The sequence below is a fragment of the Malaclemys terrapin genome, chromosome 6, assembly GCF_027887155.1.
Source record: "Malaclemys terrapin pileata isolate rMalTer1 chromosome 6, rMalTer1.hap1, whole genome shotgun sequence".
Lineage (NCBI taxonomy): Eukaryota > Metazoa > Chordata > Testudines > Emydidae > Malaclemys > Malaclemys terrapin.
In genome coordinates this window covers 77,229,767-77,247,365 of record NC_071510.1, presented here as the reverse complement: position 1 = coordinate 77,247,365, position 17,599 = coordinate 77,229,767, and the positions used below count along the sequence as shown (strand labels likewise).

Genomic DNA, 17,599 nt, shown 5'->3' with positions numbered 1-17,599 from the left:
TGGGTTTTTTCCAGTATTTCTAACTTTTGGAAATTGAGAGTAATGCTCATGAAAATTAAGGGAAGTAGGTTTGTTTGAAGCCTGGCATACTGCTGTGGATAGGCATTGTGATATCTCCACTCTGCACAACAGTGCTACTGTGCATAAGGGTGGGAACAAGATGGCACAGAATCAGCTAGCTTTGGTGACTGCCATAAACTGCAAAAATAAAGCCCATTAAAGCACCTGCAGGATTCCAAAACAGGCGGAAATGCTTTTGAAAACCAAGGACAAACAACCTTAAACAAACCAAAGGCTTTCACAAGGCTCAGGAAAGGAGCACCCTCACACTCGGACAATATGTCCACTGAAGCTGTGAATGATCATTTTGCAGAGGAAGAAGTCACTGACCCTGTGGAGAAATGTGGGAAGGTTTATTAGTGAGAACAAGTAGTCTCAGAAAACTGTACTAGCAGAGCAGGTTGCAGTTAAAAGCTCGGATCCCCAACAAATAAAGAAAACTGGAACATTTTCAGGAGAGATTCTAATCCTCAGACCATCAGATAAACAACCTGGAACATCAGAGGCTGGCAGTAAACATCATCATCCAAAATGAGTTAAAATAGCAAAAATGCGATTTTAATTTACAATATGTTGCCTAGATACAGCTGGCACATAATTTGTTGCAAATCCTATTTGACAATTTTGACAGTTTTTTCAGCAAGTAATTATTTGTGAACAAATTTTCCCATTATTTGATTTGCCTTGGGCCTGTAAGGATTTGGTCTTATATTGGGCTTGTCTATGCTTGAAATGCCACAGTGGTACAATTGCAGTGCTTCCCCATAGACAGTACCTGTGCCAATGGCAGAACCCCTCTCATCGTTGGTAGCTAGGTCAATGGAAGAATTTTTCAGTTGACCTGGCGCTGTCACCAGCTGGAGTTAGATTGGCTTAACTCTGTCACTCAGCGGTGTAGATTTTTCACTTCCCTGAATAATGTTGACCTAACCTTTTAGTGTAGATTAGGCCATTATTAGTAATACCATACTAAGGTACAGAACCAAATCTCTCTAGAGGTGATGAAATAACAATAACAAGGGAACAAAGAGTCCTGTGGCACCTTATAGACTAACAGATATATTGGAGCATAAGCTTTCGTGGGTGAATACCCACTTAGTCAGACGCAATAACAAGGGAAAAGCTTCAGTGAGACAGTCACAAAAAAATGACGTCAGCCAGGGGTGTGGTTGCCTGCCGACCAACCCTTTGTCCCTAAAAGAGGATTCTGATTGTTTGATAACCCAGAAGACTTGCAGTTTTTCAGAAAATCTAACTTTTCACTTTTGGAAGCTCCGCTTAAGAGACTGTCCTGGGAAATCTAGTTGTGACAACAGAGAGGAGAAAACTCTCTTTCCAGATGTGCTGATTGAACGCCCTTTCCTTAGAAGGGATCACTTGAGTGTCACTCCTATTATGTAATACCTCATTAAATTACTGAATGAAGGCCCTTTTGTTCTTATTTTTTTCTTTTAAAAACGAATTATGTAATTGTACTAATGTTTAGCTTCATGTATAGATTGTTTCCCTCCTTTGGCTTATTTATTTCATTTAAATAAGTCTCTAGATTTTGGGGGTGGGAATATTGAGTCACACTGGGATTTCCAGAAAAGACATAAATATATATTAAGAATACAGAGGAGTTTAAGAAAACATAGGGATGCATAAGTCTGCTTGTCCCTGGAAGGGTTCTAACCTTGTTTTATATAAGTTGGAATAATGGGTGTGGCGATAAGAGTCCTGGTCCCAGTTGACCAGTAGGTGATGTTATTTTAATTTAAATATAATACAGACAGCTAATATAATGTCCTCTTTTTCAAAGGAAAAATAGTCATTTCTCTTGTTGACCTTTATCACACAGGCCACCATGTGCTGTTAGTCCTGTTAAAACAGTCTTTTTAGACAAAGATGATATGGGCTTTCTGTAATAGATTTTACCATAGTAGACAAACATTTCTATATTTTATGCCATTTCTAGTCTTGGTTGCCCGATTATTTAAAGACCCTTCTTTATTGACTGCTTGGTGTTAGAAGAAAAGAGTCTCTAATAATTATCATAGTAGGGAAAGTTGAAATTTTTTTTTAGCTATCCCCAAATGGAACTTAAATCATCATGTAATATTTGAGAAAGGTATTTCCAAAGGTATCCCTGATTTCTCATAGGTGTCACTGAAAAAATGGATCTTCTAAAGAGATACAAAGAAGGCGGGTGTTGTCCTTTCATATTAGCTTTCATATTCCCTGAACTATGGGCAGCACAGATGTAGAGATGTTTGTGAAAAAATCAGGCAGATGGATGTTGAAGGCTGGCATCAAGGATAGACTGGAGCAATAGGAGGGTGTCACGAAGAATCGTGAAAGTGAGAGGAAGCAATTTTAACTTGATGTGGTGGAGAAAGGAGAGCTGGTGAAGGGAGAGGTAATATCAGAGTGAGGAAAGTTGGTGTCAAGGAGAGCAGACAAGAGGAGGTTACAGTAATCAAACATAACTGATAAGAGCCTCACCGAGTCTTTTAGCAGTGTGGACCGACAGAACAGATCAGACTTTGGAATGTTATGGAGGAGGAAGCAGTATGATTTGATAGTGTTCTGGATGTGTGGGGCAAAGGAGAGGGCAGAGGGTCAAAGTTGACCTCCAGATTATGGGACTGAGTGACTGGGAGGATGGCGGTGGTGTCAAAAGTGGCAGAGAAGGGCAAGAGTGGGGAAGGCCTGAGAGGAAAGTTAAGGAGTTAACATGGCCAAAATATAAATTTAAACTAATAACAAGACATCTAAGAGATATCAGACTTGCAGAAATGCAGGTTTGTTCAAGGAGACAGATTAGGAGCAAAAAGGCAGCTTTGTGAGTCTTCGAAGGTCTAAAATGGTGCTAGAATCTGTGTGACTAGATTGTTGCCTGAAAAAGCGAAATATGATTGATCTTTCCTACCACTCTCTTTGCTAGACAAAATACTGCCACAACATTGCCCGAATCTACTAGAGATGAGCATGCTCTAAGATCAGTACTTTTTGGAAGTCATTCAGGACCCTAATTTAAAAACAAAGCCAAATGCAAAACCTAATTATTAATCTGAAGATCTGTGATGATTTAACTGTTGGGTGTTTCCTGCCAATATCCTTACTGGATCAGTACAGTGCACTCTGCTCTCATTTGATTATAGTTATAGTATCAGTAACTGACAGGAGGAGGTATAAGTACAAAACACCTTATTTACACAGATTGGCTCTGCGCTCACATGAATTAAAGTCTTCACTTACAAAATGTTTGTGTGTGTGTGTGTGTGGGGGGGGGATTGTTGATTAAAATGTGGTGGTGATTAGAATGCTAATCAGGATATAGTTTATTCCAGAACGCATGAACAGAGTCTAAAGTTATTCTTTATACCACAGTTTATTTGGGGATTAGGAATATTTTGCATCCATTCCCATCAAACAGTAAAAAGATGGAGCATAACATAGTTCAAGGTGCCAAATGGAACATTAATAAATAAATGTGAGCATCTGGCATATACATATTTTCTGATTGCTGCCTGAAATCCTATGCCATACATACAAAGGGCTGGGTTTGCAATAAAATACACAGGAAACACTGTTTGCAATATTGTTGCAGCCTTATTGGTCCTGGGATATGGGAGGGACAATGTGGGTGAAGTAATATCTTTTTATTGGACCAATTTCTGTTGGTAAGACAAGCTTCCAAGCTACACAAACTTTTCAACTCTGTGTAGCTTGAAAGCTTGTCTCTTTCACCAACAGAAGTTGATCCAATAAAAGATATTATTTGATCCACCTTGTACATTTTATAGAAAATACTGGCTTTTTTCACCCCATTAATTGAGTATAGTCTTTAAAAAATAGTCAGAAGTGAGCTTTGAACTTTTAAGCCTCATTAAAAATGTTTCTGTATATTCCTTGCCCATGTAATTGATAGAGTAAATTTAGAACTAGCACATAGGGATATTAGCAAGAATTATCCACTTGCATGAACTGTCATTTCCTACGTGGTTTCCACTAACAGAGCACAGAGGAATGTGCCCCTTTCTCAGCCTCTAGACTGCTATGAGTATGTGTGACATGTAATTGAAGAGAAAAGGGTAGAGGTTTCAGAGCATAAATATGACTTCACAGGAGACAATATACCTGTACCAAGAAATTTTTTCTTTTCAGTAAAATCTAAAAGCAATATATATATATAATAGCAGTCTGCCTGTATTTTTAACATGGATTTAAATTAAACAGGAAAACATTTTGGGAGGGAAAATTACTTTTAATTTGATTCATAAGGAAAATCACAGAGTGTAACACAGTTCACAGAGTTTAAGGCCAGAAAGGGCTATTAGATTATCTATCTGATCTCCTGTGTATCACAAGCCATTAAACTTCACCAAGATACTTCTATATTAAGACCAAAGTCTTTAGTTAGACCACATTTCAGTCTTTAGGAAGCCACAGGCAGAGAACAGGAGGGAGACCAAGCTGTCACCAGAGCCTGATGCCCACGCAATGGCAGGGAATTGATTAGGTGAGAGAGAGCCAGATGATCCCAGAGGCAAACCATATCTTGTGCTTCAGACCTGGAAGAAAATTCCTTCTTGACCTCAAACCTGGTGATCAGTTAGACACCGAGCAAATGAGCAAGCACACCAACCAGCCATCTAGAAAGGGTTCTATGTATTACTTCAGAGCACTGGTCCTCCCTGTCTGATGTCCCATCTCCTGCTGAGGCCAATTTCTGATGCTTCAGAAGAAGGTGGAAAACAAAACACCACCAAACCAGAATACATATGGCCAATTCTGCACTGGGGGAAAAAATCCTTCCTGATCCCCGTAGGTGACTATTTGAAGCCGTGAAGCAAGCAGTTAGATTATGGTCGTTATTTTAATGCAGATAGGCAAGTGTTTTGAGCATGTTGAAAGGAACGCAAGCCATCCTGTTCTCCTCATAGTCCAAGAAGGAAGGGGATGAACAGACGGACTCACAGATGACAGATTCCAAGGTCAGAAGGGACCACCTATTAGAAGGATTAAGCAGATCAGGTAATACAGTATCTCCTCGCTTAACGTTGTAGTTATGTTCCTGAAAAATGCTATTTTAAGTGAAATGATGTTAAGTGAATCCAATTTCCCTATAAGAATTAATGTAAATAGGGGGAGTTAGGTTCCAGGGAAATGTTTTTTGCCAGACAAAAGACATTATATACATATACAGCATAAGTTTTAAATAATTTTAAACAATTTAATACCGTACTCACCAGTGATGATTGTGAAGTTTGATTGAGGCGGGGGCATAGTGGAATCGCACTCCTCAAATAGAATGCCAGGCAGGCGGAGTGGGGCAAGCCACCACGCTCCGACCCCGCTCCCCAACAGGAGCACTGGTGGCAGGAGTGGGGCAAGCCAAACAACCTAATAACGGAACATTGCATGACTTTAAACAAGTATGTTCTCCAATAGATCAGCAACCTAGTAACAAAACAGTGTTAACCAGGACAACTTTAAGTGAGGAGTTACTGTGTGATAATTGTCTATAAAATAAACACCCTTATTCTAAAAGAAATGTTCAGGTGCAATATAAAGATAGCATTGGGCTGCTGCCATCCTATTTTGTGCAATGATCCTATCAGATGGTATGAGCAATGAGATGTGTAGCTGAGCCAGTACTTGGCTGAGAGGAATTTAGCAGTTTTGTTGCTGCAGAAAGTGGTGGCGGTCATTCGGCACTGAGTGAGTATTGAACCAGGGTGGTGCCCCAGCATGGTGCCTCAGGTGATAGAGGGCGCTGCAGAATTTGTTGGGCTACATTTACAGAGAGTCTGGGTGGGTGAAATTTACACATTCTTCCAATTACACCAATGTAGACTCCCTTTAGGGCTTCTCTGAATGAACAGTGCACGGCATGCTGGGGTGTAAACAGTGAATCTGCATCCACGTGAATTAAAATTTCCCTAGTGCACATTGACCTATCCTGTGCATTAACTGTTCATCTCAGCAAGCCCTTGTTTAGCAGAGCTGGCTTGACAAGCAGCAGGGTGGGTGTGAGTATGCTGCACCCTTTGAAAGGGTGTACCAGTTCCACACTCACTCTGAAGGCACAGTCACTCCCAGAGTTCTCCCTGGGGCAGTGCAACTTCACAGTCATCCCCAGCGCAGGTCAGTGGGGATCAAGCACAATCTAGCCCTATGACCTATAAGGTGTTTATATGGTATTCTGTTAGTACTTTAAATCACAGTCCTGCATCCGTGGCTTAACTGTTTTTTCCATAATAACACATTTGAACATCTTGTACAATTTGAAGAGTCATAACTCAAGTACATGGAAAGGGAGAAGAGTGGCAGAAAGAAAAAAAAATGGAAGTGAGAGAGCACATTTGATTTCGCATACAAATGACATGTAATTTCCAATAAGTCAAAGGAAAATGATTGTCTTGCATTGAAGCCTAGCTGTTTTATTTCAAAATCATGTTTCTCAAAATTTCATTTCTTGGGCCAAGTATGGAAAATGTTATAGTGTACTTTTAAACTCGTATAACTAAGAGAAGATCATGTTAAATATAGCATGCATGGTTGTTTAGGGAAAACTATAATTTGTTACAGTGCAGGGGTTCAATTCTTCCCAGTGTCTAGTTAGGCTAAAAAAAAAAAAAAGAATATGATATTACTAATGTGCCAATGTATTATTTTGGTTAAGGTATGTTAAACAGTTAAGAACCATTTGAAAACAGTGCTGTCAAGTGATATTACTTTAGGTAGATAATGAAAGCATTTGTGGTTTGTAAAACACATCATCAATCAAAAGTACAATAGAACCTCGGGGTTACGAATACTGGAATTAAGAACTGACCGGTCAACTGCACACCTCATTTGTAACGAGAAGTACACAATCAGGCAGCAACAGAGAAAAAAACAATAGCCAAACAAACAAACAAATACAATACAGTACTTGTTAATGTAAACTACAACAAAAAAAAAATAAAGCGAAAGTTTAAAAAAAAAGATTTGACAAGGTAAGGAAACTCTGTGCTTGTTTCATTTGAATTCATATGGTTAAAAACAGCATTTTTTTCTGCACGGTAACGTTTTGTTCAGAATTATGAACACTTCAGAGTTATGAACAACCTCCATTCCTGAGGTGTTCTTAACTCTGAGGTTCTACTGTATTTGTATTAGAAAGTTCATTTCTGTAACTGTCCAAGTTGTTTGTAATGTAATAAATGACGGATGCTTTTTTGTTTTTTTTCCAGATGCTTTATTCCAAATGTCTATGCTGCCCTCTTCACTGCTGCTCTCCTACCATTAATGTGCCTGGTGGTGGTATTTGTGGTATTCATCCATGCCTACCAGGTGACTCCCCAGTGGAAAGCATATGATGATATTTTCAGAGGAAGAACCAATGCTGCAGGTAGGACACATGGGAGGATTCCATGAAGGCAAATAAAAACATTGAAGGCAATTCTAACTTAAAGTGGAATTCAATCTAGTGCAGAGTGCCTGAATAGAAATCCCGATTCAGTTAAGTCCTTATGCACATGCATAAGTTTAGGCACATTAGTAGTCCCTTTGAAGTCAGTGAACTGTATTTCCATGTTTAAAGTTATGCATATGCTTTGTATCTTGCTGAATTGGAGACAAAGGCCATTGCACTACTTAAACTTTTAATATGGTCTTGAGCAAAATATAGGATATTGTGTGGGGTGTCTGCACTAAAGTGAACATCATCCTTCAGGAATAAGGAGTTGATCATGTTTATTTATGGTTTAGAGTTACTCCTTTTGTTTTGAAATTTCAGGGTACCAGTCCCAAGTAAATGAATAAAAGTTCTGTAGATGAGAAACATGCTAGTTTAAAAAAAAAAAACTGTCTCAGGCACAGCAGGGATGGGTGTTGATTGGTCTTTCCTGTTAGAATGATTATTAATAAAATAGTGTTCACTAAACCAAGTTCTAATGTGCTCTTCAGCAATTTAGGCCAATACTTTAATCACAGGGCACTGTGTGAATGACTTGTAAAGAGAACTGTTTTCTTTTCATAGTGTCTGGATCAAATTTAGCTATGGTGTAAAGAGGTGCAATTCCATAGGCCAAGGCTGAATTTGGCTATTAGGTTTTATAAACTCTCAAATGGTTCTTGAATCAGTTTTTATATGTAAAGAGAGTTTCATCTATCTACAGAAAAAATAAGTTGAATAAAAGAGAAGAAGAGAATCACTACCAAATTCATTTCACAAGTCCAGGATATGACATTATACAAATATAGAAAAGATACCTTTGTTAGATTCCAGTACCAAAAGCTGCAGTGATATAGTTTTAAAACCTTAACTGACTAAATAGCTATTTACTAATTAGACAAATATTATATGTATTGTATATGTGCTGGCATGTCACGGCATCCAGCTTTTAGAAATATATCTTCTGCAGTGCAAAAATAAAATATCAAGTATATGGAGTCTGGTAATTTCCTCAAAGTTTATTTGTCCTTCACTGGTAAAGTACCAGATTAGCTAACAGGAATATGCGTTTGTATAAGATTCAAATGACAAAACATAGCAGTTTGTTTCATATGTACTTAGCATTATATAAACACAACAAGGAGTCTGGTGGCACCTTAAAGACTAACAGATTTATTTGGGCATAAGCTTTTGTGAGTAAAAACCTCACTTCTTCGGATGCATAGAGTGAAAGTTACAGATGCAAGGCATTATATACTGACACATGGAGAGCAGGGAGTTACTTCGCAAGTGGAGAACCAGTGTTGACAGGGCCAATTCAATCAGGGTGGATGTAGTCCACTCCCAATAATAGATGAGGAGGTGTCAATTCCAGGAGAGGAAAAGCTGCTTCTGTAATGAGCCAGCCACTCCCAGTCCCTATTCAAGTCCAGATTAATGGTGTTGAATTTGTAAATGAATTTTAGTTCTGCTGTTTCTCTTTGAAGTCCGTTTCTGAAGTTTTTTTGTTCAATGATAGTGACTTTTAATTCTGTAATAGAATGACCAGGGAGATTGAAGTGTTCACTTACTGGATTATGTATGTTACCATTCCTGATATCCGATTTGTGTCCATTTATTCTTTTGCGGAGGGACTGTCCGGTTTGGCCAATGTACATGACAGAGGGGCATTGCTGGCACATGATGGCATATATAACATTAGTGGATGTGCAGGTGAATGTGCCCTTGATGGTGTGGTTGGGTCCTCTGATGGTGTCGCCAGAGTAGATATGGGGACAGAGTAGGCAACGACATGAAAAAAGCCAGTAAGTGAACATTTAGGTCCAGACCTGTAATAAAATCTGTGCAGACACAAAGATTCACCCTTGCAGAGCATATTGCGGGATTGGGGCCTTTGTCACTGTGTACTGAGCCTGGATTCAGCTCTGCTGCTTTGAGATGAAAGTCTGTTCATTAATCTTTTTCTATCTGTTCTTGTGAATTTTAATTTTGTATTTGTAATATTAGAATTACTAATCTGTTGCATTTTGAAATGAGGTGTAAAACATTTGGTTCATTCATGTAAGATGGGAAAATCAGATCAATGCAAATATGTAAAATTCACTGGCCTACTTAACCTGTTTGCATAGAACTAATGGATTCAATCCTATCCAATGTCTAGGTGTCATTAAGGAAAGACAATACGTAGGCAATAGCATACATAAAGTCAACAAGGAGGTTGCAGAAAATATTAACAGTAATCATGCCTGGGTGAATCAAAGGCATGAACTAGTGGATATGAACAAAGGCTTAGTTAACTTAGTATGGGTTGTCAGGGCTTTGTTGTAAGCCAGTACAAAAGCAGAGTGGAAAGGGCATTGTGAGGTGTCTGGAGAAAATGAAGTTGTGAAGAAAGCACAATGAAATGTCAATAAGAGCTTTTTTATCAGGAGAAGAGGGGTGAACATTCCAGTAGTCATATATCATCAAGGGAAATTGGACTTTAATTATCTTAGGACTTCTGCAAGCAGATCCATTCCCCAAGGAAAATATTACACGCAAGTTGCTTTCTGGTATGGTTGGCAATATTTTTAGCTTTTACAAGGGTAATATCTAATTATTAGTATATTCAGAATGTAAGTTTCTCGAGATAGGGGGCCTGTCATCTCACTTGCCTGTGAAACGCACTGAACATATACAGCACCATATACATAATAAATAATAGTCTTTTTGACTGTCTTGTCAAATATTTCTTTACTGTCACATGAGAAGTGGCTAGATCACTGAACCGTCTCATGGGAATATATACTGTGTTTTAAAGAACAGGAGTACTTGTGGCACCTTAGAGACTAACAAATTTATTAGAGCATAAGCTTTCGTGGACTACAGCCCACTTCTTTGGATGCATACAGAGTGGAATAAATATTGAGGAGATATATATACACACATACAGAGAGCAAAAACAGGTGGGAGTTGTCTTACCAACTCTGAGAGGCCAATTAAGTAAGAGAAAAAAAAAAACCTTTTGAAGGGATAATCAAAGCTAGCCCAGTACAGACAGTTTGATAAGAAGTCTGAGAATACTTACAAGGGGAGATAGATTCAATGTTTGTAATGGCTCAATATTTATTCCACTCTGTATGCATCCGAAGAAGTGGGCTGTAGTCCACGAAAGCTTATGCTCTAATAAATTTGTTAGTCTCTAAGGTGCCACAAGTACTCCTGTTCTTTTTACGGATACAGACTAACACGGCTGCTACTCTGAAACCTTTGTTTTAAGACTTACTATACTTTTATTTAAAGTATGGTTTTCCACTATATTTTATTTTACATTTGCATAATCAAAAATTGAATTAAGGAATTGATTATTTGGCCTATAAGGTGGATAGAAAGCTGGCTAGATCATCAGGCTCAATGGGTAGTGATCAATGGCTCCATGTCTAGGTGGCAGCCGGTATCAAGTGGAGTGCCCCAAGGGGTCGGTCCTGGGGCTGGTTTTGTTCAATATCTTCATTAATGATCTGGAGGATGCTATGGATTGCACCCTCAGCAAGCTTGCAGATGACACTAAACTAGGAGGAGTGGTAGATATGATGGAGGGTAGGGATAGGATACAGAGGGACCTCGACAAATTAGAGGATTGGGCCAAAAGAAATCTGATGAGGTCCAACAAGGACAAGTGCAGAGTCCTGCACTTAGGACTGAAGAATCCCATGCACTGCTACAGACCAGGGACCGAGTGGCTAGGCAGCAGTTTTGCAGTAAAGGACTTAGGGGTTACAGTGGACGAGAAGCTGGATATGAGTCAACAGTGTGCCATTGTTGCCAAGAAGGTTAACGGCATTTTGGGCTGTATAAGTAGGAGCATTGCCAGCAGATCGAGGGACGTGATCATTCCCCTCTATTTGGCATAGGTGAGGCCTCATCTGGAGTACTATGTCCAGTTTTGGGCTCCACACTACAAGGAAGATGTGGAAAAATTGGAAAGAGTCCAGCGGAGGGCAACAAAAATGATTAGGGGGCTGGGGCACATGACTTATGAGAAGAGGCTAAGGGAACTGGGCTTATTTAGACTGCAGAAGAGAAGAATGAGGGGGGATTTGATAGCTGCTTTCAACTACCTGAAGGCGGTTCCAAAGAGGATGGATCTAGATTGTTCTCAGTGGTAGCAGATGACAGAACAAGGAGTAATGGTCTCAAGTTGCAGTTGGGGAGGTTTAGGTTGGATATTAGGAAAAACTTTTTAACTAGGAGGGTGGTGAAGCACTGGAATGAGTTACTTAGGGAGGTGGTGGAATCTCCTTCCTTAGAGGTTTTTAAGGTCAGGCTTGACAAAGCCCTGGCTGGGATGATTTAGTTGGGGATTGGTCCTGCTTTGAGCAGGGGGTTGGACTAGATAACCTCCTGAGGTCCCTTCCAACTCTGATATTCTGTGATTCTATGAAGAGAACTGTCTGATGTCTCTGGGTAGTCCTCTCTATGAAGAGGGTAGAAAGTGGTGCGAGTGACATCATGATCATGTTTAAAGGACCGAACTGTGCAAATATAGAAGAAAAGTATTTGCAAATATACTAGGATATAAAACCTGATGATTCAGTTTGCTGGTATTTGTGAACTCTTTCTTTTCATGTTGATTCCAGTGAGCAAAGAATGTTTGCAGAAAGCATACAAATTCTCATTTATATATGCATTTGCACACAAATATTCATACAAATATACACTCGCAGAAGTGTTTATGTGGTCATCATGAAAGCTGTTTGGGAATCTTCCAGTTAGAAAGTTGTAAAAATAACATGCAATATAGACCAGTTACCAATGTGAATAGTGAAAAACGAATATTCACAGAAATCGTTTCACAAACAATCCAGAGGCTAAATATTTTTCACACAATTTGCTGAATTATTTATTTGTTTTGAGAGCACTTCTTGTCTAACTTTTGCCTTATCTACTCTTTTTGGTTCTTAGTGTAGTTTATGGGAAAAGCTCAGACAAATTCTACTTTATTCTTTAAACGACAGTGGGTTTATCTCCTAAAGTGCTGGATTCTATGGTCTTTTCTTGAACAGAACTTTCATCAACTTCAATAGGAGTTTTGCTGAATGAAGTCAGAACGGCACAATTTGTCCCAAAATACCATTTACACGACTGGAAACTTTCAAAATAATCAGCGCTCTAGGTGGCTAACCTAAGCTTGAAATGTGAGTCCAAAAAAGTATCTTTTCCCAGCGATTTGGAAGCATAACTTTTAAAGCAGCTTTAGCTTGTACAACTTTCTCTTTCACAGCAAATCAGCCCATGTCTCCCTGAAAGGGCAAAATTCTCTCCTTGGATATGAATGGAAGTATTGTACTTCACTATCGGTGTGGATAGATTATTATCCATGCCGAAAGGGGTTCCCACGTGTTCTGGGTAGTGAGCACAGAATAGCAACATTGGATATTATCATATGGATCTCAGAGGAAAATTTCACCCTAAGCCAGCTTCAGGGATGACATATTTTCACATGAATGAATTCCTTAGGCAGTTAGAAATAGGAATAGTTCTTTAGGCTATTTTTCAACTGTGATAGGAAATAAACAGATTGTTTTCAAATTAAACATTCGGGCTTTTATCTTTCCATTTATTTTTCTTCAATGTCTCTTTTTACTGTAGACTGTATAAACAAATTCTGCAATCATTGGGCATGTTTGAGTTCTCCTACATCCTTGTGCCAGCATCACAGGTCACGAAAGCAAGGCAAGACATGGTTTCACACTCCTATTTCACTGATTTTTGGGGGCATTTCTTTTTTCAAAGGCACAAAGCAACATGTAGAGATCATTGCTCTCTTCCGACCTTATGCTTTTTCTAGGGGGCAAAGGAGGACTGGAATTGATTGTCCTCCTCTACTTTCCAACTGAAGACATGAACACTAAGCTGCATCGCTGCATGATAGCATCTACATTGCCATATGTTGTATCACATTGCATTGGAGGTAGCTGGCATCAGGTCAAGGAGACAGAGGGGCAGTTTGCCCAGCCCTACTGCAAACATGTTCTGTTGAGTATGAGAATTTTTATATATACAGAGCATCTCAGTAATCATCTCCGACAGGAACCAAATGGAAAGTGTACAGTGGTAAACACCCCTCAGGAGAATTAATATTGAGGTTTAGAGAGTGTGATCCTGCTGACATTGAAGTCATATGGCATGGGAACAGAACTGAGTCCATAATTAGGATATACTAGCTATAGGGAAACTGAAACTGGACTTGATTACAAATTTAACATTCTCTTCCCACAAATATTCCCCAATACATTTATTTCCTTGTTTTTCTGTGACAATTCCTGCCAACAAACTTGTTTTCAAGAATATTTGTGGAAAGTGAACACAAAGATGGTATGAGCACAGTTGAAGCTCATTCATTTGAATTTCTACCATCAGAAAATGTTTTTCAGTATTCACCCAGCTCTGTATATTCACTTTAAACATACAGCTCTTCATGGCTTGCTAAGCAAGAGTCTTTGCAGTTTTTACTGAACTTAGGTCTCCAGTTAGACAATGAAATTCACAGTGCATGAATATCAACGTCCCGCCAGACCAGCTAGGAATAGAGTATCTGAAAATTTAATCCAGATTCTGCAGTGGGTCTTCAACTCTAGCCAAGAACAATTAAGAGAAATTAGAATCTCACTGCCAGTTCAACAACTTAAAGGGGGGAAAGCACAACAAGCAATATTTTTAATCATTCTTTTTATTGACTTTTCCATTTTTATAAAAACTGTAAACACTCCAGGCATAGGAAAAATAGGCAACATAATAGCAAAAATACAAACATTTAGGAGTGCTTGTGAGTGTGCACCTAGTTCTTTTTTATTTGTTTTTCATAACAGAATATTCCTTATGTTCCACAAGCAAAAAAAAAAAGCATATTCTGCATAAAAAGGCACATACACCATTTCCAGTTTATTAATTCTTAATTTAATTCACATTTTTCCTTCTATTCTGGCTCAACCTTGGTGTAAGTGTCCCAAAGGGTCTTGATCCTTTTGACAGTTCTTCTTTGTGATGAATCAGATTTAAATAATAAATTCAGGAAACAGTTATCAGATACAGTTAGGCTATTTTTGTTGCACAAACAACAAAGGACCTTCTAAATATAATATATTGTGTTTACAAACAGAAGAAAAGGAAAATTGGCCATTAACATTCTAGCAACCAGCAGTTTCAAAATCAAGGGTACTATGTTTACCAAATTCATTGTATTTTATATATTGTTTTTTCTTATGTAAGAGCTGAATTTATCAGCAGGGCTTTCCCTTGATACCCTTGAGACAGATTAGTATATGTTTCTATATGTCTTCTATTTGCTGAATGGGCATATTAATTGTTAAACTGTACTAAGCCTTCACTTTGGCACTATAGCCTCCATCTTGGGATGACACACTTGGAGGTGTCAGGGGGAATCCTTGCATGTGGGAGGGCTAATAATGGAGAGCAATCAAGAGCTGTCAGCCTGAATGGTCTTCCATTCAAATGGAAGCACCAAGAAAATGAGCTTGCTGCAGCCTAGGAGGAACCAGTTTTCCCAATGTGCACTTCAGGTGGGCTGGAGCTAAGCAACAAATCAACTGGTAATAAACTTGAAGCCATGCAGTGGGGCTCACCTAACAAACTTCATAAAAGGGAGACTCTCAAGGTGGACAGACCAAAACCAGAAAGAGGAGTGAGGGCGCAGAAGAATCCTGGACTCCCTGGAAGACTCTAAGACACAAAAAACTCTGAGGAAGGATGTGGAAAATGAGACAAGTGCTTATCTTTCCATAGATCTGTGTCTCTCTCTTGTTCATTGTCTTTCAGTAACGTGGGATTGGTTTAAAGGTGCCTTTGCAAAGTCTCTGGGTTACTTGCTATAACTGTCACGAAGTCCCCAAAGGGTGAAATTTGAATCCAGAGTGCCCATGAGGTTGGAGCTATGGAGAGGGCATACAAAAGTTACTGGGGAGACTTAAGAGATCCATATTTGTTTTGGGGGCCTAAGGCAGCTGAGCTGCAGGGCCCCACATTCCAGAAAGGGGTTCCAGCATTAGAGTCTGTATCCCAGGAGTGTGCCTGAAAGGCTGGCTATAGAGTCAGTGTCTGGATGCTGCTCAGACTCAGTAAGCTTAAGAGCACATGGGATCCAAGGCTTTGGGTCCAGAAGCCTGGTGACTGTCTGCAAAGGGGGAGCTCAGCTAAGGCTGTAACAACACTTTTATTATCCAGTTTTACTATTACAGCATAATCTCCTAAAAATCACCAGCCCAACAAGGCAATTGTTTCCTGTTTGTGTCTTTTGCCACTTTTCATCTGCATTATGGTAATTTTATACTTTTATAGGTTTTCCTGCTGCTTTGCCTGAAGTTGCAACTTATTCAAAACTCTTCTGGAATGGCTGATCACACTACTTCTAGACAGAGGTTGCTCTGTTGGCGTTCTGTGAAGCAGTGGGATGTTTTTCTAATAATCTATTCACATAGATTACTTCTTATGATGATACTCTGACACATTTTTATAATCTTCTGTTCCCCTAACTTGAATCTTAACCGACAAATGGACTTCAGGCTATGTTCAGGGCCGGCTCTGGCTTTTTGGCCGCCCCAAGCAAAAAAAAAAAACGGGGCGGCCAGAACGGCAAAGCAAAAAAAAAAAAAAAAACCCAGTGATCTGTGCGCCGGAGCGCGGGTGCAGGGGGACCGGCTAGCGGGGGGGAGGAGGAGGGAGCGGGTGGGGGAGAGAGAGAAGGGGGTGGCCAGGGCTACAGCGGGGCGCTGCCACGTGGCCCCTCCCGCCGTGGTCGGCAGGGAGGGAAGGACGAGGACTGCCCTACCGGGCTTGCTGCAGGGCGCTCCCGTCCTCTGCGCCGCCGCCCCCTACAGGGCGGCTGGAGCAGAACAAACAAACAAAAAGCGGCTGTGCCGCCCTAGGATTGGGCGGAATGACACCTCGTTCAAATTGCCGCCCAAAGCACCAGCTTGCTCGGCTGGTGCCTGGAGCCGGCCCTGGCTATGTTAATTATTATTATGAATTCATTGTTAGAGAAGAGCTCCTGGTTCCCTAAACTCTTAGTCTGGGAATGTGCTTCTCTTTAATGTTCATTGCTTACCTTCATATTAACTAGTTTTAACAACTGCAAAGTGTGGGGCATTCATGTAAATGGCATTTTTGAAGATGGGATTAATTAATGTACACTCCACACAGTATTTCATGTGTTGTAGATTCAAATTGTGCAAACAAGTACCCAGTACTTCTGTTCTCCCTTACAAAGTCGGTTATGACTGGCAATGTCAAACATCATATTGTAGTAAATATATTGCTTACAAGGCTAACACAGATTAAATGTATAGACAAAACTGCACGATATTAAAGTGAATTGGGAATTACGGATTCACTTTAACTCAGACTTGCCAACATGGGACACAAGTCATCAAAACTTGTGACAAGGACCAAAATGGGGAACACTGGTTTGCTCCTCATACTTTGCTCACCCTTTGTTTGCTCCCTTTGTTCCCTCCTCAGTTTTCTTCTGTTGTTTACTTTTCCTCTTCTCCCCATATTTGCTTTTATCTTTGCTTTCTCCCTGTTTTTGCCCTCTCATTTACAGACCTTTCAATTGCTTTGGAATGTACAGAGGCAGCGGCTCCTTGCTTTGCCAGGAAGAAAGTGGTGGTGTTGGCAGCAGGCCCTCACAACTCCTCCCTGTGCCTGTCAGTGCCCGTGTATGGTGAGGTGTCACCACACACATGCAAGGAGTCTGCCACATGCAGGCACTCTCCCTCCTTCCTCCATTCTACCCTCCTGACAGGCACTGCTCTATCTGTTGCCCAGAACATCGCAGATGCAGTATCCCACCTCAGGGAGTGAGAAGCAGGGCCGGCTCCAGGCACCAGCGAAGGAAGCATGTGCCTGGGGTGGCACATGCTAAGGGGAGGCATTCCGTCCATTTTTGGGGCAGCACGGTCCGGGCGTTTTTTTTTTTTTTTTTTTTGCTTGGGGCGGCAAAAATGGTAGAGCCAACCCTGGTGAGAAGTGGCACTAAAACATGAAGTACCATGTAACACAATACAGTTGAGAGGTCTGGTGACTCATTAGGTAATGGTTATGCCTCAATGCTGC

General features: G+C 40.1%; 1 protein-coding gene across 1 annotated transcript in view; it reads left to right on the top strand.

Moving 5' to 3' along the window:
• ADGRV1 (adhesion G protein-coupled receptor V1) overlaps positions 1–17,599 on the top strand; it is a 439,035-nt gene that overhangs the window by 358,478 nt on the left and 62,958 nt on the right. Inside the window, exon 88 of the mRNA XM_054032481.1 lies at positions 7,284–7,441. Within this exon, the coding sequence (XP_053888456.1) occupies positions 7,284–7,441 (158 nt within the window). The remainder of the gene's footprint in view (positions 1–7,283; positions 7,442–17,599) is intronic.